The sequence below is a fragment of the Anabrus simplex genome, chromosome 7, assembly GCF_040414725.1.
Source record: "Anabrus simplex isolate iqAnaSimp1 chromosome 7, ASM4041472v1, whole genome shotgun sequence".
NCBI classification, from domain to species: Eukaryota; Metazoa; Arthropoda; class Insecta; order Orthoptera; family Tettigoniidae; genus Anabrus; species Anabrus simplex.
Window position 1 is genome coordinate 147,047,946 of NC_090271.1, and position 18,231 is coordinate 147,066,176.

General features: G+C 38.3%; 1 protein-coding gene across 2 annotated transcripts in view; it reads left to right on the top strand.

The window, feature by feature from the left end:
• The window catches only part of Snx6 (sorting nexin 6), a 192,376-nt gene that overhangs the window by 77,016 nt on the left and 97,129 nt on the right, over window positions 1–18,231 (top strand). For both annotated transcript variants that reach the window (XM_067150763.2, XM_067150764.2), the window contains one exon: window positions 15,007–15,122. In XM_067150763.2, coding sequence (XP_067006864.1) covers window positions 15,007–15,122 — 116 coding nt within the window. The remainder of the gene's footprint in view (window positions 1–15,006; window positions 15,123–18,231) is intronic.

Sequence of the window (18,231 nt, forward strand, 5' to 3'; positions counted from 1 at the left end):
AATTTCTGGTTCTTTGTTCATACGGTGCAAAACGTCTATATTGGTCATTTTAGCTGTCCAAGGTATCTTAAGCATCCTTCGGTACGTCCACATTTCAAATGCTTGCAATCTCTTGCACATGGTCTCAGTTAGTGTCCATGCCTCAACGCCGTACAACAGAATGCTGAAAACGTAGCACCGGAGTAGTCGTGTCCGTAGTGAAATGGAAAGGTCACGGCTTGTCAAAAGTTTCCTAAGTCTCTGAAAAGAAGTTCTGGCCTGCTCAATTCTGCATCGGATCTCGTGAGTAAGGTCCCAGTCATCATTGATGTGACATCCCAGGTATTTAAATGTTGCCACTCTCGCGATCTGTTCCTTCGCTGTTGTGAGATTACCTCGAATGCCATCTTCATTCCTACTTATAACCATCCACTTGGTCTTCTTTACATTAAGCTTCAAGCCCATTGCGCTGCTGGCTTCAGTGACAGCATTAAGTAATTCCTGTAGATCCTGGAGATTGGTTGCAAGTAGCACAGTGTCATCGGCGTACCTGATGTTATTTATGATGAAACCATTAACCACAAGTCCTTGAGTCTTTCCGTAAAGAGCATCTCGAAAAATCTTTTCTGAATAGATGTTGAAAAGCATGGGGGAAAGAATACAGCCTTGGAGAACTCCTTTCATAATTGAGACTTCTTCCGAGACACGACCATCAACTCTTATGCCAGCACACTGGTTCCAGTAGAGATTACCAATAATACGAATGTCCCGTCCATCAAGTCCTAATTCCCGAAGAATGTTCATAAGTTCATCATGGCGGACTGTATCGAAAGCCTTTTCGTAATCGATGAAACAAGCAAAAACATCGACATTGACATCTCGGCACCGTTGGACTAATACCTGCAGACTGAATAATGCCTCTCTAGTACCAAAACCATGCCTGAAGCCAAACTGCAAGGTTCCGATATTCTCCTCACATTTATGATAAATTCTCGCATGCAAGACTTTTAGGAATACTTTCAGAACGTGGCTCATCAAACTAATTGTTCTATATTCATTGCAGAATTTTGCATTGGCTCTCTTAGGCAATATTACGAAAGTCGATTTGAGCCAGTCTCGAGGAATGGTTCCACTGCGGTGGATACTGTTGAATAGGTCAACTAATAATGAAAGGGATTTTTCTTTCTCAAGGAGTTTCAGTATCTCAGCATACATCTCATCAGGGCCTGGAGCCTTCCCATTCTTCGCTGTTCTTATGGCATATTCTACTTCTGTACGTGTGATTTCCACACCATCGTCTGCCCAAACACCATGATCCACATTTCTGCGATCCAAGAAGAGATTTTGTACATATTCCATCCATTCCTTAAGTTTCTCTTCTGTGCTCGATAAGATGTCACCATTCTTATTAAGGAGGACTCCAGTACCCTTCCTGTTATATGCACCAGTTACTTGTTTCACTTTCTTGTACATGTTAAAAAAATCATGTTTGGAATTCATTAATTCTATTTCGTTGCATTCCTCAGAGAGTTGTTGTTCTTTTGCGTTCCGTATTCTTTGTCGTATTAAATTCTGCAAACTTTTGTACTTTACAGGATCTTTGTTTTTAAAAGACCTTCTCTGGTCCATCAGTTTCAGGATTTCTTCTGTCATCCATGGCTTGTTTTTCCTTCTTCCAACATTCATTAATTTTACTTGACTTACGTCGTTAATTGCACATTTGATGTGATTCCAAGTGCCTTCAACATCATTTATATTAACGCTGTTTTGAACTTCCGCAAGTTTTACACGTAGAGCTGACTGAACTTCATCCTTCAGTGCTTGATATTGAAGCTTCTGAATCTCAATCCGACTAAAACTCCCCTTTAAATGACATTTCTTCAGCCTGAGATTCATGGAAGCAAACAGTAGGCTATGGTCTGAGTTGATATCAGCACCTGGATATGTTTTCACACATTTGATGGAATTTCTGAACCGCTTGTTAATTGTGATGTAATCAATCTGGTTCCTAATACTGTTGTCAGCATTAGAGGTCCACGTATAGAGGCGACGTGGAGGTAGCTGGAAATACGTGTTTGCTATAATAAGGCTCTGCTCTTGGCACATCTGGACCATATAGGTGTTGATTCCCATAGGGAATCTGAAATATTTGTCCTGAATGAGCAAATTTATAATACCAATATAAATGGTCCGTTATTGGACATTATAAATTTTCCAGCTAGCTCATTCTTGGCTGCCAGCGTTTTGCCCTAGCTAGCTGGAAAATTTATAATGTCCAATAACGGACCATTTATATTGGTATTACATCTGGACCAGTCGATCACCTCGAGTATTGCTTGTTCCTAATCCGTAGTCACCGACTACATCAGCCCGTCGACCATGGCCGACTTTAGCATTGAAATTGCCCATCACAATGTTTATCTCAGATGGTTTGGTATATGAGAGGGCTGCTTCGATTTTCGTGTAAAAATCTTCGACATCAACGTCTGACGCATCACATGTTGGAGCATATACTTGGATGATATTCACTAAAATTGGTCGTGCATTAAGCTGTAGTAAACATACCCTATCTGATACTGGAATAAAATTTTTCACAGACTTACTGATATCTCGATGTACAATGAAACCCACACCATTAAGATGGCGAGGATCGTCATTACCAGAATAGTATACTTGATAACCACTGACCACCTCTTTTCTGAATGAGGCCAACGCATTTCGCTAATGCCAAGAACTACATTTGTTTGTTTTAATCTTGTCAATCTTATGTTAATTTTAAGGACACTTCCTCTAAAGCATTACTTTGTCAATTTTATACATTTTTCATCTAAACAGTGTTATGTGGCTGAAGATGTTGATAATATACGAAACATGCACCACTTTTGACCATTAAAAATTGCCTTAAGCAATCATTGTATCGACTAGGTGGAAAATAAATACTTAATTGTGAATCAATGCCAAGAACGTCGATCTTGAGTCTCTCCATCTCTCTGATGGCGTTATGAGTCTTTCCACTTTGAAACAAGCTGCGAACATTCCACGTTGCTATCCTTCTCATGACTGGCCCGGAGATTCTTAGCACCCCCTGCCCACTGAAGGGCTGCCGGGGACTGGGGGCCTTGGTTTCATGTTTTCCAGTCATGCTAAAGATTTTCCTGGGGATTAAATATGAGGTGGTTTCCCGTTGCCTTCCTCGCGCAGTTTTGAGACCGCTTACACCACTATGGTTACGCTCCCAAATGTGTGTCACATCACCGTATCAGCCGATACCTTGGCTGACACCAACGTGCACTAATGGCGAAGCTGCTGCCCTCCGTCATTATGGATTCCAGTGGCATTTCCTCCACTGAGGGCCATATCCCTCCCTAAAGGTCGGGTTATTTCCCGCCGCCCAACATTCGGCGTTGAGACACTAGCTGTACGGTCTACTCCATATATCATAACAGATTCTGTGGTCTACGTAAACCGGATATGTAGTGTGAAGTTCCTATATGAATCGTGGTTTCTATGGCAATTATGCTGAATCGGACAAGATGACTGACACTTAGGGCAAGAGACTATAGATAGATTTAATAAATTGCCGTTCTATCTAGTGTTATCTATGGAATGATTGTGGGAAATCCAATATGGCTGTCACTTAGGGTGTAAAACTTTCACAAATATAACCCTAATAACAGCAAATAGAGATCGTAAAACTACTAAATAACACCAACACTAGGTCAGCACATCAAAATAAGCCATAAACATCCAACAGAAATCACAACAGAAGCATACTTCTTGCATTTAGTTCGATATATTATGCAGCACAACTTCACTACAACCCACTGCTTCAGGATTAACTGAGTTCAGGTCCTGGAGAATTCCAAGGAAGGCACAGAGGGGACAATCCAGCACTGTGTGTTGCATTGTTTGTGGAATGTTAGCACAGTTGCAGGATGAGCTATCTGTCCAACCCCACTTATGAAGAACAGAAGCAGTTCTTCACAAGCCACATCTGATACGGTTCAACCTACTCCAGACACCTAGGCAGATTGAAGTCACAATGTTTTACACTTGGGTTGTCAGTTTTCAGGATGCCTGATATAGAAGATAACCACTCATTCCTTGCTCTCTGTTATGTACAAGCTTCTAGAAAGATTGATCCTGAACAGAATAGTAGCGATAATTGAAGCATTAATTCCAGTTGAACAAGCAGGGTATCACCCTGGCCATGATGGCAGCAACCAAGTCCTTCCCCTGACCATCTTTGTGGAAGGTGGTTTTGAGAAGAATTTGAAGGGTGTCTGTCTTTCTGGATCTCACAGCAGCATACAACACCGTTTAGAAGGATGCTGAACTACTAAAACTGATCAAGGCTGTTCCCTGTACGAAGATCACAACCTTAATAGACAACCATGCTAAGTAACAGACACTTCCAAGTTTACTCCAAGAACAGCAGAAGCCATTTCCGCAAACCAAATAATGGCTTACCACAAGGTCCAGTTTTCTCACCTGCTCTTTTTAATGTGTACAACCATGATCTTCCTAAAACAGTGTTTTGCAAATTCATTTATCCAGATATTAACTTTAGTGTTCAGCTTACTAGTTTTGCCAAAGTGGAGGATATTCTCATCCAAGACCTTGCAGCTCTGGATGACTATTTCAAAACATGGTGCTTGCAACCCAACCCTCAGAAAAGCGAAGTAACTGTTTTTCACCTGGCAGGGTGTCCACCCGTATGGAAAACCGGGAAATATCAGGGAATTAGATAAATAATGGGAAAACCAGGAAATGTCAAGGAATTCAGGAAAAAGATCTGGAAATTCATTATTCTGACAGATAAAATGGACATACCCTATTTATCCATGTAATAGAAGCACATTTTTCAGTTCTTATAACATTAATCTAGGGCATGTCTTTTATCACCACCATCAATGTCCCACTCCAGTCAGCCGTTGTGGTTAACAAGCCTCCTCTCCTTTCTGTCCTTCAACTTTTCCTGCTCCATTACTTCTGCCACACCCAATCCAGCTTCTCTAATGTCCTAAATCTGATCCTTCCAACTGGTCTCTTTCCCTTAACTTCTCTTTCCAATTCCCTTCTTGCTACCCGTTACTTTCCTTTTACTTGTCCGAACCATCTGTCTTGCTTTCTGTGTTCTGTACTAACGGTTCTATATTTAGCTTTTCTCTGATTTTAATATTTTGAATTCTCTCTTCCGTCTTTTTAACCAATGTTCTTAAAAATTTAATTTCTACTGCTTGGATCTTACTATCTTGTCTTTTATTAGTTACCAGCGTTTCTAGTCCATATGTTACAACTGGTATGAAATAATGTTTACATAATGTTAATTTTGTTAATGGCTTTTATGCCAGGAATAAATTGTGAAGAAAACTTAATAAACATTAAGAAAAAACTAGTGTGACCTCGAATGTGAAGTAACAGATAGCATTAGTAGCTATATGAATAGCCTAAAGCAAGCAGTGGCGACTGTGATTGATAGATTGATCGACCAAATTTGCAATGTTTTGATCTGCTTGCTATTGAATATTCTGTGTTAGGGAATGACTAGCTTGATGACTAGTTTTTCTAATCGCTTAAATACATGGCTTCCACAACAAAATATGCATAGACAAAATTCCACAACCCAAGGGATGACTGTGTTTGTTTACTATGTAATGACATGTGCGATAGTTACTATCTTGTAAAATGTAAAAACAAACACTGAATGTAGGAAAGTGTGAAATTCACTTAAACTTAATACTCATTAGAGTAATTATTATTATTATTATTATTATTATTATTATTATTATTATTATTATTATTATTATTATTATTATTATTATTAAATGCGCTGACATTGGTAAGCCTTGCGTAAATGTGTAATGCATTGTGACACCGTTCAGACCGTGGCATGTTGAGTTTCTGACCTATCTTTCGTGCGAGGGGTTCTCAAGTTTTGAGGCACGACTAGTAGCTTGTAATATCACGTGTAATTTGTGAATACAGAACAAGATTTTAAAAAGTGACAATACCAGTACATTGTAAGATGAAAATTTTGTTGGTTTGGAGATTGAGAGTTTGTGAAGTATTGAATTGAAATAAGATATATAATGGATCAACCTATTCAATACCAGTAGAAATAGAAATGTAATGTTACATTTCTAGTTAATTACATGCGGTACCGGTTTCGACCACTGTTCCAGGTCATCATCAGCCAATCACATAAATTATAAAAATAGCAAATGCAGTTCATGAAGCACTATAACACTTTAGCGATTAGCACTGCGTGTTGAAAAGTCAAATCCTGAAGAAATCGAGGATCATTCACATATATGAAGCCTGAAGCAAGTTAATAAAGAGCAGCAGAACATACGTGCTGACTGACACCTTGGTTCTAAGTGTTCATGAAAGTCGCTAAATCATACAATACAGATCAATATATATTTGACGATAGAAATATATGTCAAGGTTTATAGAATCTCGAATGTCATATTCTTGAAGATGGAGATGAAGAACAGTTGACATAAAAAACTATTATGGAAAGAAAAAAATTAAAAAGCACAATATGAGAACAAATGAGAAACGCATTCATGCAGTGTGTGATTTCCTGAAGATAAGAGCTCAAGTAGTTCTGGAGATGGTGTAAAGTATAAATTTAAACTTAAATTTTGTTATGATATGAGTCGTAAGTGATATAATATACAGTTCAATGCAGAAAAGAAAGAGAAAAAACAAAGATGTTAATAGATCAGTTTTTGTTGTTGTAGAGTAGAATTAGATAGATAATTAATAGAATGGGAAATGGAATGAAGAAAGAAGAAAGGAAAAGATTTCTGAAAATAAGAATGAGGAAGTTGAATAGAATATTGGGTTTTTTAGAAATGTCGTTTAAATTGAAATTAGGGTTGAAGTATTGATCAAGGTGAATAAAACAATTTCTAGTTGTGTTTAGAAGGGGGCCTTTGTTAATAATTTTAAGTATTTCCCTGTCCTGTTAAATTTTGGTGAAATTATGATGAGTCTTGTGTGTCCTGTTGCAGCGAATCTGTTATATTTTATAGCGTTGACATGTTAGAGTATCTGATATTAAAGTTATGTTCAGTATGTCCGGTGTACAAAGAGCTACAGTTGTTACATTTGAATCTGTATACTCCAGATTTAGGAAAAGCATTAGGTTTATTTAATGAGTTAGAATTGTGTAATATATCAAGATTTCTGTTATTGATTCTAAAAGATATTTTCATGTTGTGTTTTTTAAGAACATTGGTGACTTTATAAATGTCGTGAGTGAAAGTAAAAGTGGAAAATGCAGTGGCTTTGGATTAATCTTTTGTTAACGTGGTTTTGGGATGGTGTTTGAATTTGTTAATAATACTGTTTATGAAAGAGTTGTTAAATTTAGTGATATTACGGATGGTGTTCAATTCATTGTTTAAATCTTTTTTAGGTATAGGAGCGTTGAAGGCACGAAAAATTAAGATGTTAAAAGTGGCAGGTTTATGTGCTTGTGGGTGTGCAGAGTCTTGTCGAATTGTGGTTGCTGTTTGGGTTGATTTTCTGAAAATTTTGTAAGTTAAATAAGGATGATGTCTGGTAATAGATCACTCACTCATGGTTTGTCTCCCTATTTTCATAAACAAGTTGTTGAGATGTGTAGTAAGTGCACACATTTCACCATTGGTTTTGACGAGTCACTGAATAAAGTTTCTTAGATGGGCCAAATGGATCTTGTAGTTCGCTGTTTCAATCCTAATACTACTTATCTTGATTCCATGTTTCTTGGTTACTCTACCTCCTCAGATTTGTTAAATGGTTTTTTTGCGAGCATTGCAAGGACTTGATCTAAAGAAAAAATTCTTCCAAATTTCAATGGATGGTCCAAATGTTAATAAAAAGTTCCTTCAGGATATCTGTAATTCATTAAATGATGATCCAGATGCTCCTATTTTGGTGAACATTGGATCTTGTGGCTTGCATACTATGCACAATTAAGATAACATGGCAGTAAATGAAACCCAGTGGAATATTGCAGAGATTCTTCGTGCTCTTCACTTCTTGTTTTGCTACATTCCTGCAAGACGTGCTGATTATACACATTATTCAGGTTCAGACTATTTCCTTTTTGAATATTGTGCTATATGATGGTTTGAAAATTCGAAAGTCATTGAAGGTGCTATAGATTCCTACCTAATGGTGGCAAATATGTGGAAGGAGCAATCAGTGACAAGAAAATCCTAAACTGTAAAAGCTTCAAAATAGTATCAACTTCACTTAAAGATAAGCTTCGTAAGGTCAAGTGGTCATTTTTATTATCACTTGTTGGGAATTTGGAACCATTCCTAAAATGGTTTCAGACAGATCTTCCATTTGCACCACTCCTGTATGAATCTCTCATTGCAACAATGAAAAATGTGATGACAAGGTTTGTTAAGCCTGAGTCACTGTCCTCAAAATTAATTTAGACAGCAAAGAAAATCTTCTGCCTGCATCCAAAATTGGCATAGGTTACGCTGCTAGAGCAGCACTTTGTGGCACTCCTGGATTAAATGATAGAGATAGATCAGTGTTTTGCACAGATTGTCTAAGAGGATTGGTAGCTTTGTGCAAGAAGTTACTGGAACAGTCACTGCTGGCATATAAACTGACTAAAGGAATTTCTTGTTTCGATCCAAGTGTAGCCAATTAACCTCTAAGCAGCAAATGGCTAAGGATAGCTTTAATGACTTTGTTGAAAAACAAATGGATCTCGGGTAATGAAGCCAATCATATACGAAGGGAGTTCACTTCTGTTTGTGAGAATGATACTTTCAAAGAAGTAATGAATTGTTCGTCTTCTAAAGATGAGAGGTTAGATCACTTTTGGCTCTGCATTCTTTTGCCAACAGTAAATTTGAAAACTGAAAAGTATACTAATATTGTTTCATGGAAATGCTTCACTGGAATGTTGTTTTTCTGTTAATAAAGAAATTATAGTAGAGAACATGCTACAAGAATCCCTTGTAGCACAAAGTATATATGATGCTATTTCAAACCTTGGTGGAATTGAAAAGGTCTCCATTAATAAAAGCATGTTCCATGCTGCAAGGAATCCTCATCCTTTGTATGTTCAAAATCTAAAGGAGAAACATGAAACATTGGAAGTAGATTCGTTGCAAAAGAAATAAGGGAAAGGCTGCTTTGTTGCTGAAAGAATTAGAAGAAAAGAAGCGGAGAGTGATGGCAGAAGCTCAACAGTCGTCGGTGGCTATAGATGAAGAAATTTCTTCGCTGAAGCAGTAATGCTAATTAATTTTTTTTAATATCTTAAAGTGAATTTAATTGGACTACAATTTTCAAGTTTTCAAATTTAATATGAACATTAATTGCTCATTTATTTTTTAGCTGTTAAGTTTTCAAAATGTATTTTAATATTACTGTCGTAGCTGGAAACTTCCATTATAATTTTATTTTTTATCATTGTGTGTCAGGGAAAAAAAAGGCTTTTACATCTGGAAAACAAGGAAATGTCAGGAAATTTTAAAATCTGGATTTGGTGGACACCCTGCCTGGACAACAGGTTTGCAAACAACTTCTGTAGAGTCATTTTTAGAGATAAGGCATTACAGTACAATGCCACCCCTAAATATCTGGGGACGACTCTGGATAGCTCTAACATACAGAGTGCATTTACATAAATCTGCTACAAAACTGAAGAGTCGTAATAACCTCCTTCAGCACTTAGCTGGAACATCATACGGTGCTGATGCCAACTCATCAAAAACAGCTGCTCTAGTGCATACCTATTCTTAAGCTGAGTATTGCTCTGCTGTATGGCTTAACAGCTGCCACAGTCACCTTGTGGATGTTCAGCTTTGCCACAGCATGCAAATCATAACTAGTACATTGCTTCCTTCTCCAATCCAGTGGCTTCTAGTGCTGAGTAACATCTTGCCTCCTCCGATCAGAAGACAATCCCTAGTTCATTTATGGTCAAAGATGCGCAAGAACATAGCACTTCCAATTCATGAAAACGTGAGTCAGCTAGGAACATCTAGACTTATGTTCAGCAAACCGGCTTGTAAAAATCCCAGGCAGTAATAGACTACGAGTAGTTGTGCTGGTCTTTAAATAGCCTTCTCTCTCTGTCTGACATAAGCCCCTTGAGTCTCTTGAGAATTCTGGAAGGCACGTGTCACAGCTGGATAGCTGGGAATCGCCAACACTATTACGTAACTTGAGGTTTGTCCTGTTCATGTTGTGGCCTGCATCTTTTAATCTATGTATAATAGGCATCCAAGAAGACCTTCCAGAATTTTCAAGAGACCGCAAGGGGCTTACATCAGCCACAGAGAGAGAATGCTATTTAAAGGAATGTTCCAGACCTACTTCATTCCAATTCTCACCAAAGGATTCGAAACATGTACCTTACATAACAAGGCTAATAGTAAAATCCAGTCAACAGAAATTAAATTCATCAGAACAGTGAACCAAAAGACTAGATTAGAAATGAAGCAAACAGGAGGGAGGCTGGCATCAAAAATACCTGTTGCCATGCTTATAAGGTGATGTAGGCTACAGTGGTTTGGATATGTTATGAGAATGGACAGAATGAGAGCAGCAAGTTGATGTTGAAGTGAAAGGGGAGAGGTCACTAGTGAGGCCAAGGAATTGATGGATGAATACAGTGAAAATGGTCAGCAAGAGGAATGTTCAGTGGGAGGACATAGAACAAAAACTATACTTTGACAACAGGAAGAAGTGGCGAGCGTTTGTACAAGACACCCAGGGAACTGGAGCTTTCATTGGGTGGGTGGGGTGGGGTGGGGGAAGAAAAGAGGTGATTGGGTCCATAGGAATCAGAAAACTGGTCTGCACATTTCCATATTTTACAATATAAAACAGTCCTGTTTTTCAAAAGTTAATTACCACAAACCTACTTCGGTGGTGTAGCAGGGGGAGAGGTGATACTCCCACGTGGCGCGTCCCAGGTGGCGGATAGGGGGGTCCTAACCGGCTTGCCGGTGGACTTGAGGGAAATAAAATACCTCTCGCGGACCAAACACACTACCCCCTGTGGGTGGGGGACGCAGATGAAGAATACACCCACGGTATCCCCTGCCTGATGTAAGAGGCGACTAAAAGGGGCCCAAGGGGCTCTCAACTTGGGAGTGTGGATTGGCGACCACGGGGCCCTTAGCCGAGTCCTGGCATTGCTTCCACTTACTTCTGCCAAGCTCCTCACTTTCGTCTATCCTGTCCGACCTCCCTTGGTCAACTCTTGTTCTTTTCCGACCCTGACGGTATTAGGGCATTCAAGGCCTAGGGAGTCTTTAATTTTCACATTCTTCGCAGCCCTTGCCTTTCTTCGTCCCTTACTTCATCTTTCGAAGTGACGGATCCCTCCTTTCTTCTTCGTTTCTCTCTCTCTCTCTTTACCCCCTGTGGGTGGGGGACACAGACGAATAATACACCCACGGTATCCCCTGCCTGTCGTGAGAGGCGACTGAAAGGGGCGACCAAGGGATGATTGAATTAGAACCATGAAACTACTTTTGATTCATACCATCACGCGGGGAACACCATAGATTGCCTGTACTTGCGAGTAGTACCACTATAGGTTTGGATATGTTATGAGAATGGACAGAATGAGAGCAGCAAGTTGACGTTGAAGTGAAAGGGGAGAGGTCAGTAGTGAGGCCAAGGAATTGATGGATGAATACAGTGAAAATAGGTTTGTGATTAGTAGCAGCCAAGAGCCTGGCCTGGGGTTTTCCAGTACCTGTGCGTCGTACCCATGTAAGCAACACCGCAGGTCTGGGCGTTGCCTGCGAGTTGTACCACTATATGAGCAAGACCGTGGGTCTGCGTTGCCTGTGATTAGTACCCACTATGTGAGGAACACCCTGGGATAGTGTGGTTAGTACACCTAGGTGAGGAGCCTCATCGGTTTGCGTTGGCTATGAGTGGCGCCATTGTGTGAGAAACACCATAGGTTTGCGTTACCTATACGAAGTTTACTACTTGTGAGTAGTACCATCTTGTGTGGAACACCGTGAGTCTTCGCGACTTTTGATTAGTACCCCAACATGACAAATACCATGGTTCTACTTTACTTGCGACATGTACCATTCTGTGGGGCCTTAGACGTGGATTTTGCACCCTGTAGACATCAAGCACCATTGTGCTTTTTAAGTGGTCCCGTGGTCAGTAATACTATTATTTACGATCTTTTTTAAAAAGTCTGATCCACTGTTTTTATTTTGTTCATGTCCATCCATTCATTCTTCATGACATTTTTAAAAATTTTATTTTGGTCAGTGGATGAATTTGAACTTTTTGTTATTTCATTTTGTACCATTAGGGGCTGATGACCTTGATGTTAGGCCCCTTTAAACAAGCATCATCATCAAAAGTTAATTATAGATAAAAGTTGCCTCGTGACTGAAAAATTTGGTCTTGGGCTGTAAATAACTAGTTTTTGCCCATCGGCCAGGTTTTGTGAATCCAAATAGTGAATATTTAAGATAAATATTATAAACAAGCGGTCTGCCTATTCAATAAAATTTATAATTATATTAGTACATGTTTTGTCCCCTAAGGGATATCATTAGCTATAATAAACAGTTAACATTTAACCCACTAGTGCATAAAGTTGTGTGTTTTATTTCAGTTTATCTACACATTTCTACTCTTAATAATTGCAGAAACAAGTTCCAACAATCAGAAAATTCATACAAGTGATAGTTTTATTTACACAGGCCGTCCGATATATTGGACGCTATGCACTCAGGTCAGTACAACAACACTAGTTATGCAGCATTGTATTGTACAATAATGTTGCAAGCTAGGTGGTGCTAGTTGGATTACATTATCCAATTTACACTGTAAAGTAGATCTACCATTTCCACTAAAGACTCTATACACTATTTATGGTTATGTATTTACTGATTATGATATCCGCAGGAGCATTTCAGGTAAAGTCCAAACTGGTCAAGATGATCCACTCTTCAGATGCCACTATAGGACTTGAACAGACACTTTGCATATTTGTTTTATGCCGGACCAACTTGATGCACCGCTTATCTCCATCTGTAGTTCGTACCAGAAATTGCAAATCTGTTGTCATTCCAGTGCACTATCAATGCACCACCAAAACTCCTGCAGTCGTATGATCCCCTTCCTTTTCCTGTCCACCTTTCTTTGAAGGGGGCACTTCTCTGTCTGGTTTCCTTGAAATGTCCCTGTTGCACTTATTCCCTTTGAAGCCAGATGTCTTACCAATTTCAGCAATGTACAGTAAAGTAGTTGTCAAAGAATATTGTAGGCCCCCAGTTTGTTTCAGTTCCACCTGCACCTATTCCCGGCTGTGCGCTCAGGTCTTTGTAACCATTGAAAACAATCCTGCTATTGAGTCAGCCATGTACTTCTTTCATGGTTTTTCTCTTCCTTTATTCACCAGGATCTTTCCTTTAGTTATTCCTTTGAAAAACTGCTATCTTAACATGTGACCTATCAACTTGTTTTCTTCAAGACTTTTTTCCCCTTTCTTCTGAGGCTTCCTTGAAGACATGCATTTTTAAATTTTATTTCTCTGTGCAACTTGTTTTGGTAAACTTCCAGAGGTCCTCAGTTTTGAGTTATCCTCTTTTTTTGCCTGTGTTTTAGCAAATTAGTTTCTGATTTTGATATCCAGGTGTCTGCTTGTTAGTATGTTGTGATTATTGTTCAAGTCTTTCTTTGCAAGAATTATCCTTCTGACTTCATCTATTCTTCTGTTATCTTCCTGTACTAAGTCTCAAAGATAACAAATTTTCCTCACCTGATCTATTTTTGAATTTTTAATCAATAAATTTCTGCTAGTTTTCCTATTCTTCTTACTGACCAACAGAGTTTTGGTTTTCTTAATGTTTATTTTTAAATTTAGTTTGTTCAAGTTTGCTGACAATTTCTCTCTCATTCTATTCATATCCTGCCTTGATTACAATATCATCAATGAACTTCATATAGTTTAATCCTTTTCCCATTCACCTTAACATCTTTAGTCCTGGCTTTCATAGCTTCCTCAGTGAATGTATTGGATAGAAGTCATTCTTATCTTGCCCCTTTCCTAATATTTGCTTCTATTTCACGTCCATTTATAATTGTGTTCTTTGACGTTTGTAAAGATAAAGAATCAGCCTTCTGTCTTTGTAATCTATGCCATTTAAAAATATGTTACTGAATTTTGGTCACATCTTAAATATTGTCAGAAAACTTTTCTGCATAAATTATTGACTATCTTATCCCATCTCCAACAGTCTAATCGTATTGCCCTGACAGTGAAGAGTTTAACAGTTCATCACCCAGAGTACAATATGTAATGTATCAAATTGAAAAGCTCATACAAATGCAATTGAGAAAAATGATCAAAGCCTAGGTAATGATTGCTTACATGCAGTTGGTAGGTCAATGGTTCCAGTAAAAAGACTTAATTTTTTGGTCTCTGTATGGGATGATTGTTGGTGGAAATGCAGAGTTGATGGAGCTGTTCTGCAAGGTTAACCTAGTTCCACCAAACTGAAAACACCTCCCTCGGGATCAGTGGTAGTTAGAATTTCGAAGGGTGGAAAAACGTCCTCCCGACACCCCATGTCACATGTCTCCATGTAAAAGATCTAGTGATACTTCTGATGTTGACCCGACAAAATTGGTAAAACCTCAGCCATTGGTCGCTCATCAGAGTTAATGTTTTTCTGCCATCCGGTATAGTAAAATGGAACGTCAAAATTAACTGCAAGCAGTCTAAATATTCTCAAATCAAAATGCCTGCACACGGTAGTTTAGGCCATAGATTACCTGTATAAATAGCAACAACTCGAAACATCCTTTTTCTCAGACTTAATCAGTACATACCTTTTTTGAACTTGACTCTGATATATGGTAATTGCTTTATTGGAGTAAGCAGTATTATCAGTATTGACAATGGGATTAATATAATTCTTACGTGTCTTTGAATGATGATTCCAATGCAAATTTGCTTTGTTCTTGCTCTCTTGTTCTTCAGGTTTGATATAATTTTTGTTGTAGATGTTGCAGATTCCTACATAAAAATATCTAGTGGCCTTGTTCAGTTGGCTACTATTGACAATAGTGAGTTGGAGAAGTTCCTTACAAAAGTAGCAGAAACATTTGAGAAGGCCAGGGTAAGTGAGTCATCTATTAAGTCAAATGGTTATTTATTTCTTTTCTATGAATGTAAGTCATGAAAATGCAACAAATGTTTTGCTGAGCCCTCAGCTGGAAGGCTAGTTGGATTCTGAACTTGCTCAACTATGTGCAGACCTGTGCTTATATTTTGTTCATAATTTGCACTATTCATTCTTAACATGTTAAGTGCTACAGTGGACACCAGTGTCTATTTTGAAAGTCCCTGCTAGGCCATGTTGGACACGGGTGCCTTTTTTGCTCAAAATTGATTGCGATAACTGGGGTTTTTATGTAGTATAAAGTGGCAAAAATATATACATACATACATACATACAAACATACATACATACATACATATGTAATAAAATGCACCAAAGGTCCGACTCTTTGACTGAATGGTCAGCATACTGGCCTTCGGTTCAGAGGGTTCCGGGTTCGATTCCCGGCCGGGTCGGGGATTTTAATAGATTGTGATTAATACTTCTGGCTTGGGGACTGGGTGTTTGTGTCCGTCCCGACACTCTCCTCTTCATATTCAGACAACATAACACACTACCAACCACCTCAGAAACATGCAATAGTGATTACATCCCTCCATATACGGTTGGCATCAGAAAGGGCATCTGGCCGTAAAGCAGGGCCAAATCCACGTGTGTGTGTGTGTGTGTGTGTGTGTGACACATTTCGCACTTGTGACCCCACAGGTGTGGGGAAAAAGTGGTAGTCAAAGAAGTAGTAACAAAATGCACCAAAATATGTAGTAAAATAGATAGAATGGTTAAAATATGTAATATTGCATATTTGACACAAATGTGCCATTCTATCAGTTACAACACACAAAACATGCTTTATATTAAATGTTGTAGCACAGTGAACAATTACATATTTTTAGATGTATTCTGGAGTTGTGTAATATCAAAATATCAGACACATACTTGATAAAGTTATAATTTTCTTCGTTACAACACTCAAAGCATGTTTATATATTTTGTAACAAAGTGAGCAGTTGTGTATATTTCTAAGTTCTCTGGGCTGTTGAAATAAGTTTGTCACTCGGGATGTTCTTATATGCCACGTCACATGATGTAATTGTTTAAACTTTGGGAGAGTAATTTTTGGTGGAGAAATGACCTCGGTGCATCATCTCCATTTAGAATTCGGCACATGCTGTGAAACTTTGAATAACCAGGATTTCTCTTGAACACTTTTTGCAAGTTACTCAATACCACTGCACCAGTTTACCCATGCACAGCACTTAGTTTTTCAATATCCTCTTCTATGACAGCAATAGAATCTTGCTGTGGCCATCCTGATGGTTTCTAGACATTTGATGCTTTCTGGAAGCCAGCTGAAGTTGCTGCTGCTGTAGGCAATTGAGGAGGCTGCTTTAGAATCATTAAAGACAGTTTGTGATACAGCACTTTCAGGATCAAAAGTTACCTGCAACAGTCTATAGCATCTAGATGCTCACTATAGAAGTTAACTGCTTCTAATCATGTTCTCCACTTCATTAACACTGGTTTCCGGGGCAGTGGTATCTCTGCCAATTGCTGTTTGTAAGATAACACTCGTGAAGCTTTTAGGAAAACCTTTTTTGTAGATGAAATGTATCTGTTCTTTTGTGGAAACTTAGCTGTAATAACTTCAGTAACACGTTTCAGTCCACGAACCAAGCACGTAACATATTGGGACGAAACACTTTCATTGCATTTGTAGCTTTAAGCATGCATGCTTTAGCATCAGAATACATGACTATAATATCTTCCTCTTGCATCTCAGTGTATTCCATCATTCAATAGGTGAGTGATTTGTATAGCCCAGCTCTTTACAGCATATCAAACACAGCTGTGAGGTGCTGTCAGATTCCAGCTTCCCCACCACACTATTTGCAATAAATCAACCCTTAGCATCTATTGTTTCATCAATAGCAACTCATACGAAACCCTTTGCTACATACTGTCTTATGTTGTATTGCTTCGTCATAGCAGGTGTAAAGATAATTCTTATGTAGTGTTGGTTAGTAAGGAACATGTTGCTAGCAGTATTTCTCCAGAAAAGATGTGAATTCCAGCACTTAAAATTTATACCATGCACTGTTTAGTATTTAAAAGAGGGTTACTTGCAGATGAAGGCTGCATCTGTGTTAAAAGTACTGCATTTGTTTCTTCTGTAGATCCAATTCTTTTTTTCTATGCAGAGTACTTAGTGCATGTTGTTCAAGCTGGGATTTCTTGGAACATATATTTGTTGCATGCTTGACAAATCATTATTTTGCCATCAGTTGTAAAAGACTTGTCAACTGCAATCAGTGATTTTAACTTTGAAGCCAGCGTGAACGTAACTGGTGCCATATTGACTCTATAGAAAAACTGATGTTCATGGACTATGTTCAACTGTTTAAAAGAAACTAAAACCTAGTAGAGACCTTTCGAAAGAAGAAAGCTTTAAGAATAGATTTGGAAATTCGTAAGTGAGCAAGAGGTTACAGAAATGTGTTTAGAAAATTATTTTTGAAAACTTCAATATGCAAGTGGCTAGTTTACAATCTGTTAACTCTAATAGGGATGAAAGATGTAAAGACTGGCACATATTGCATAGTATTTCTTCTAGCTAATTGGAACTTTTGGAAGAACTGATTTCACATGTGTCTTTATGCACTAGTCATCCTTTCAAATACCTGTTGCTCATTATCTTAATTGCCCCTGTTGAGACAGCTGACAGCAGCCACACATTAAGGGTGAAACTTCAACACAGCAATTTTTATATAATATGAGAAAACTAAAATGATAAAATTAGTGATTTTATATGAAATGGAATTCAGTTAGTAACCCTAACATACTGGTTTATGAATATAAAACTTTGCAGAATCTAAATAGCAAGGAATGATATGTAATTACTAATTACATATTGATTACACATACACTGTCTGCTTGTACAAAAGATTTGACAGTGTCGAATAACTGTGAAGTACACTTCGGTTATAATTAGCACAACAGGCTCCAATATTATACATATATTCATCACCACATTACAAGTTGTTGGACTCATTGTTGAGCTTTGTGCCTCCATGAACTAAGCAGTGCCATCTCGAACGGTTACCAGTAT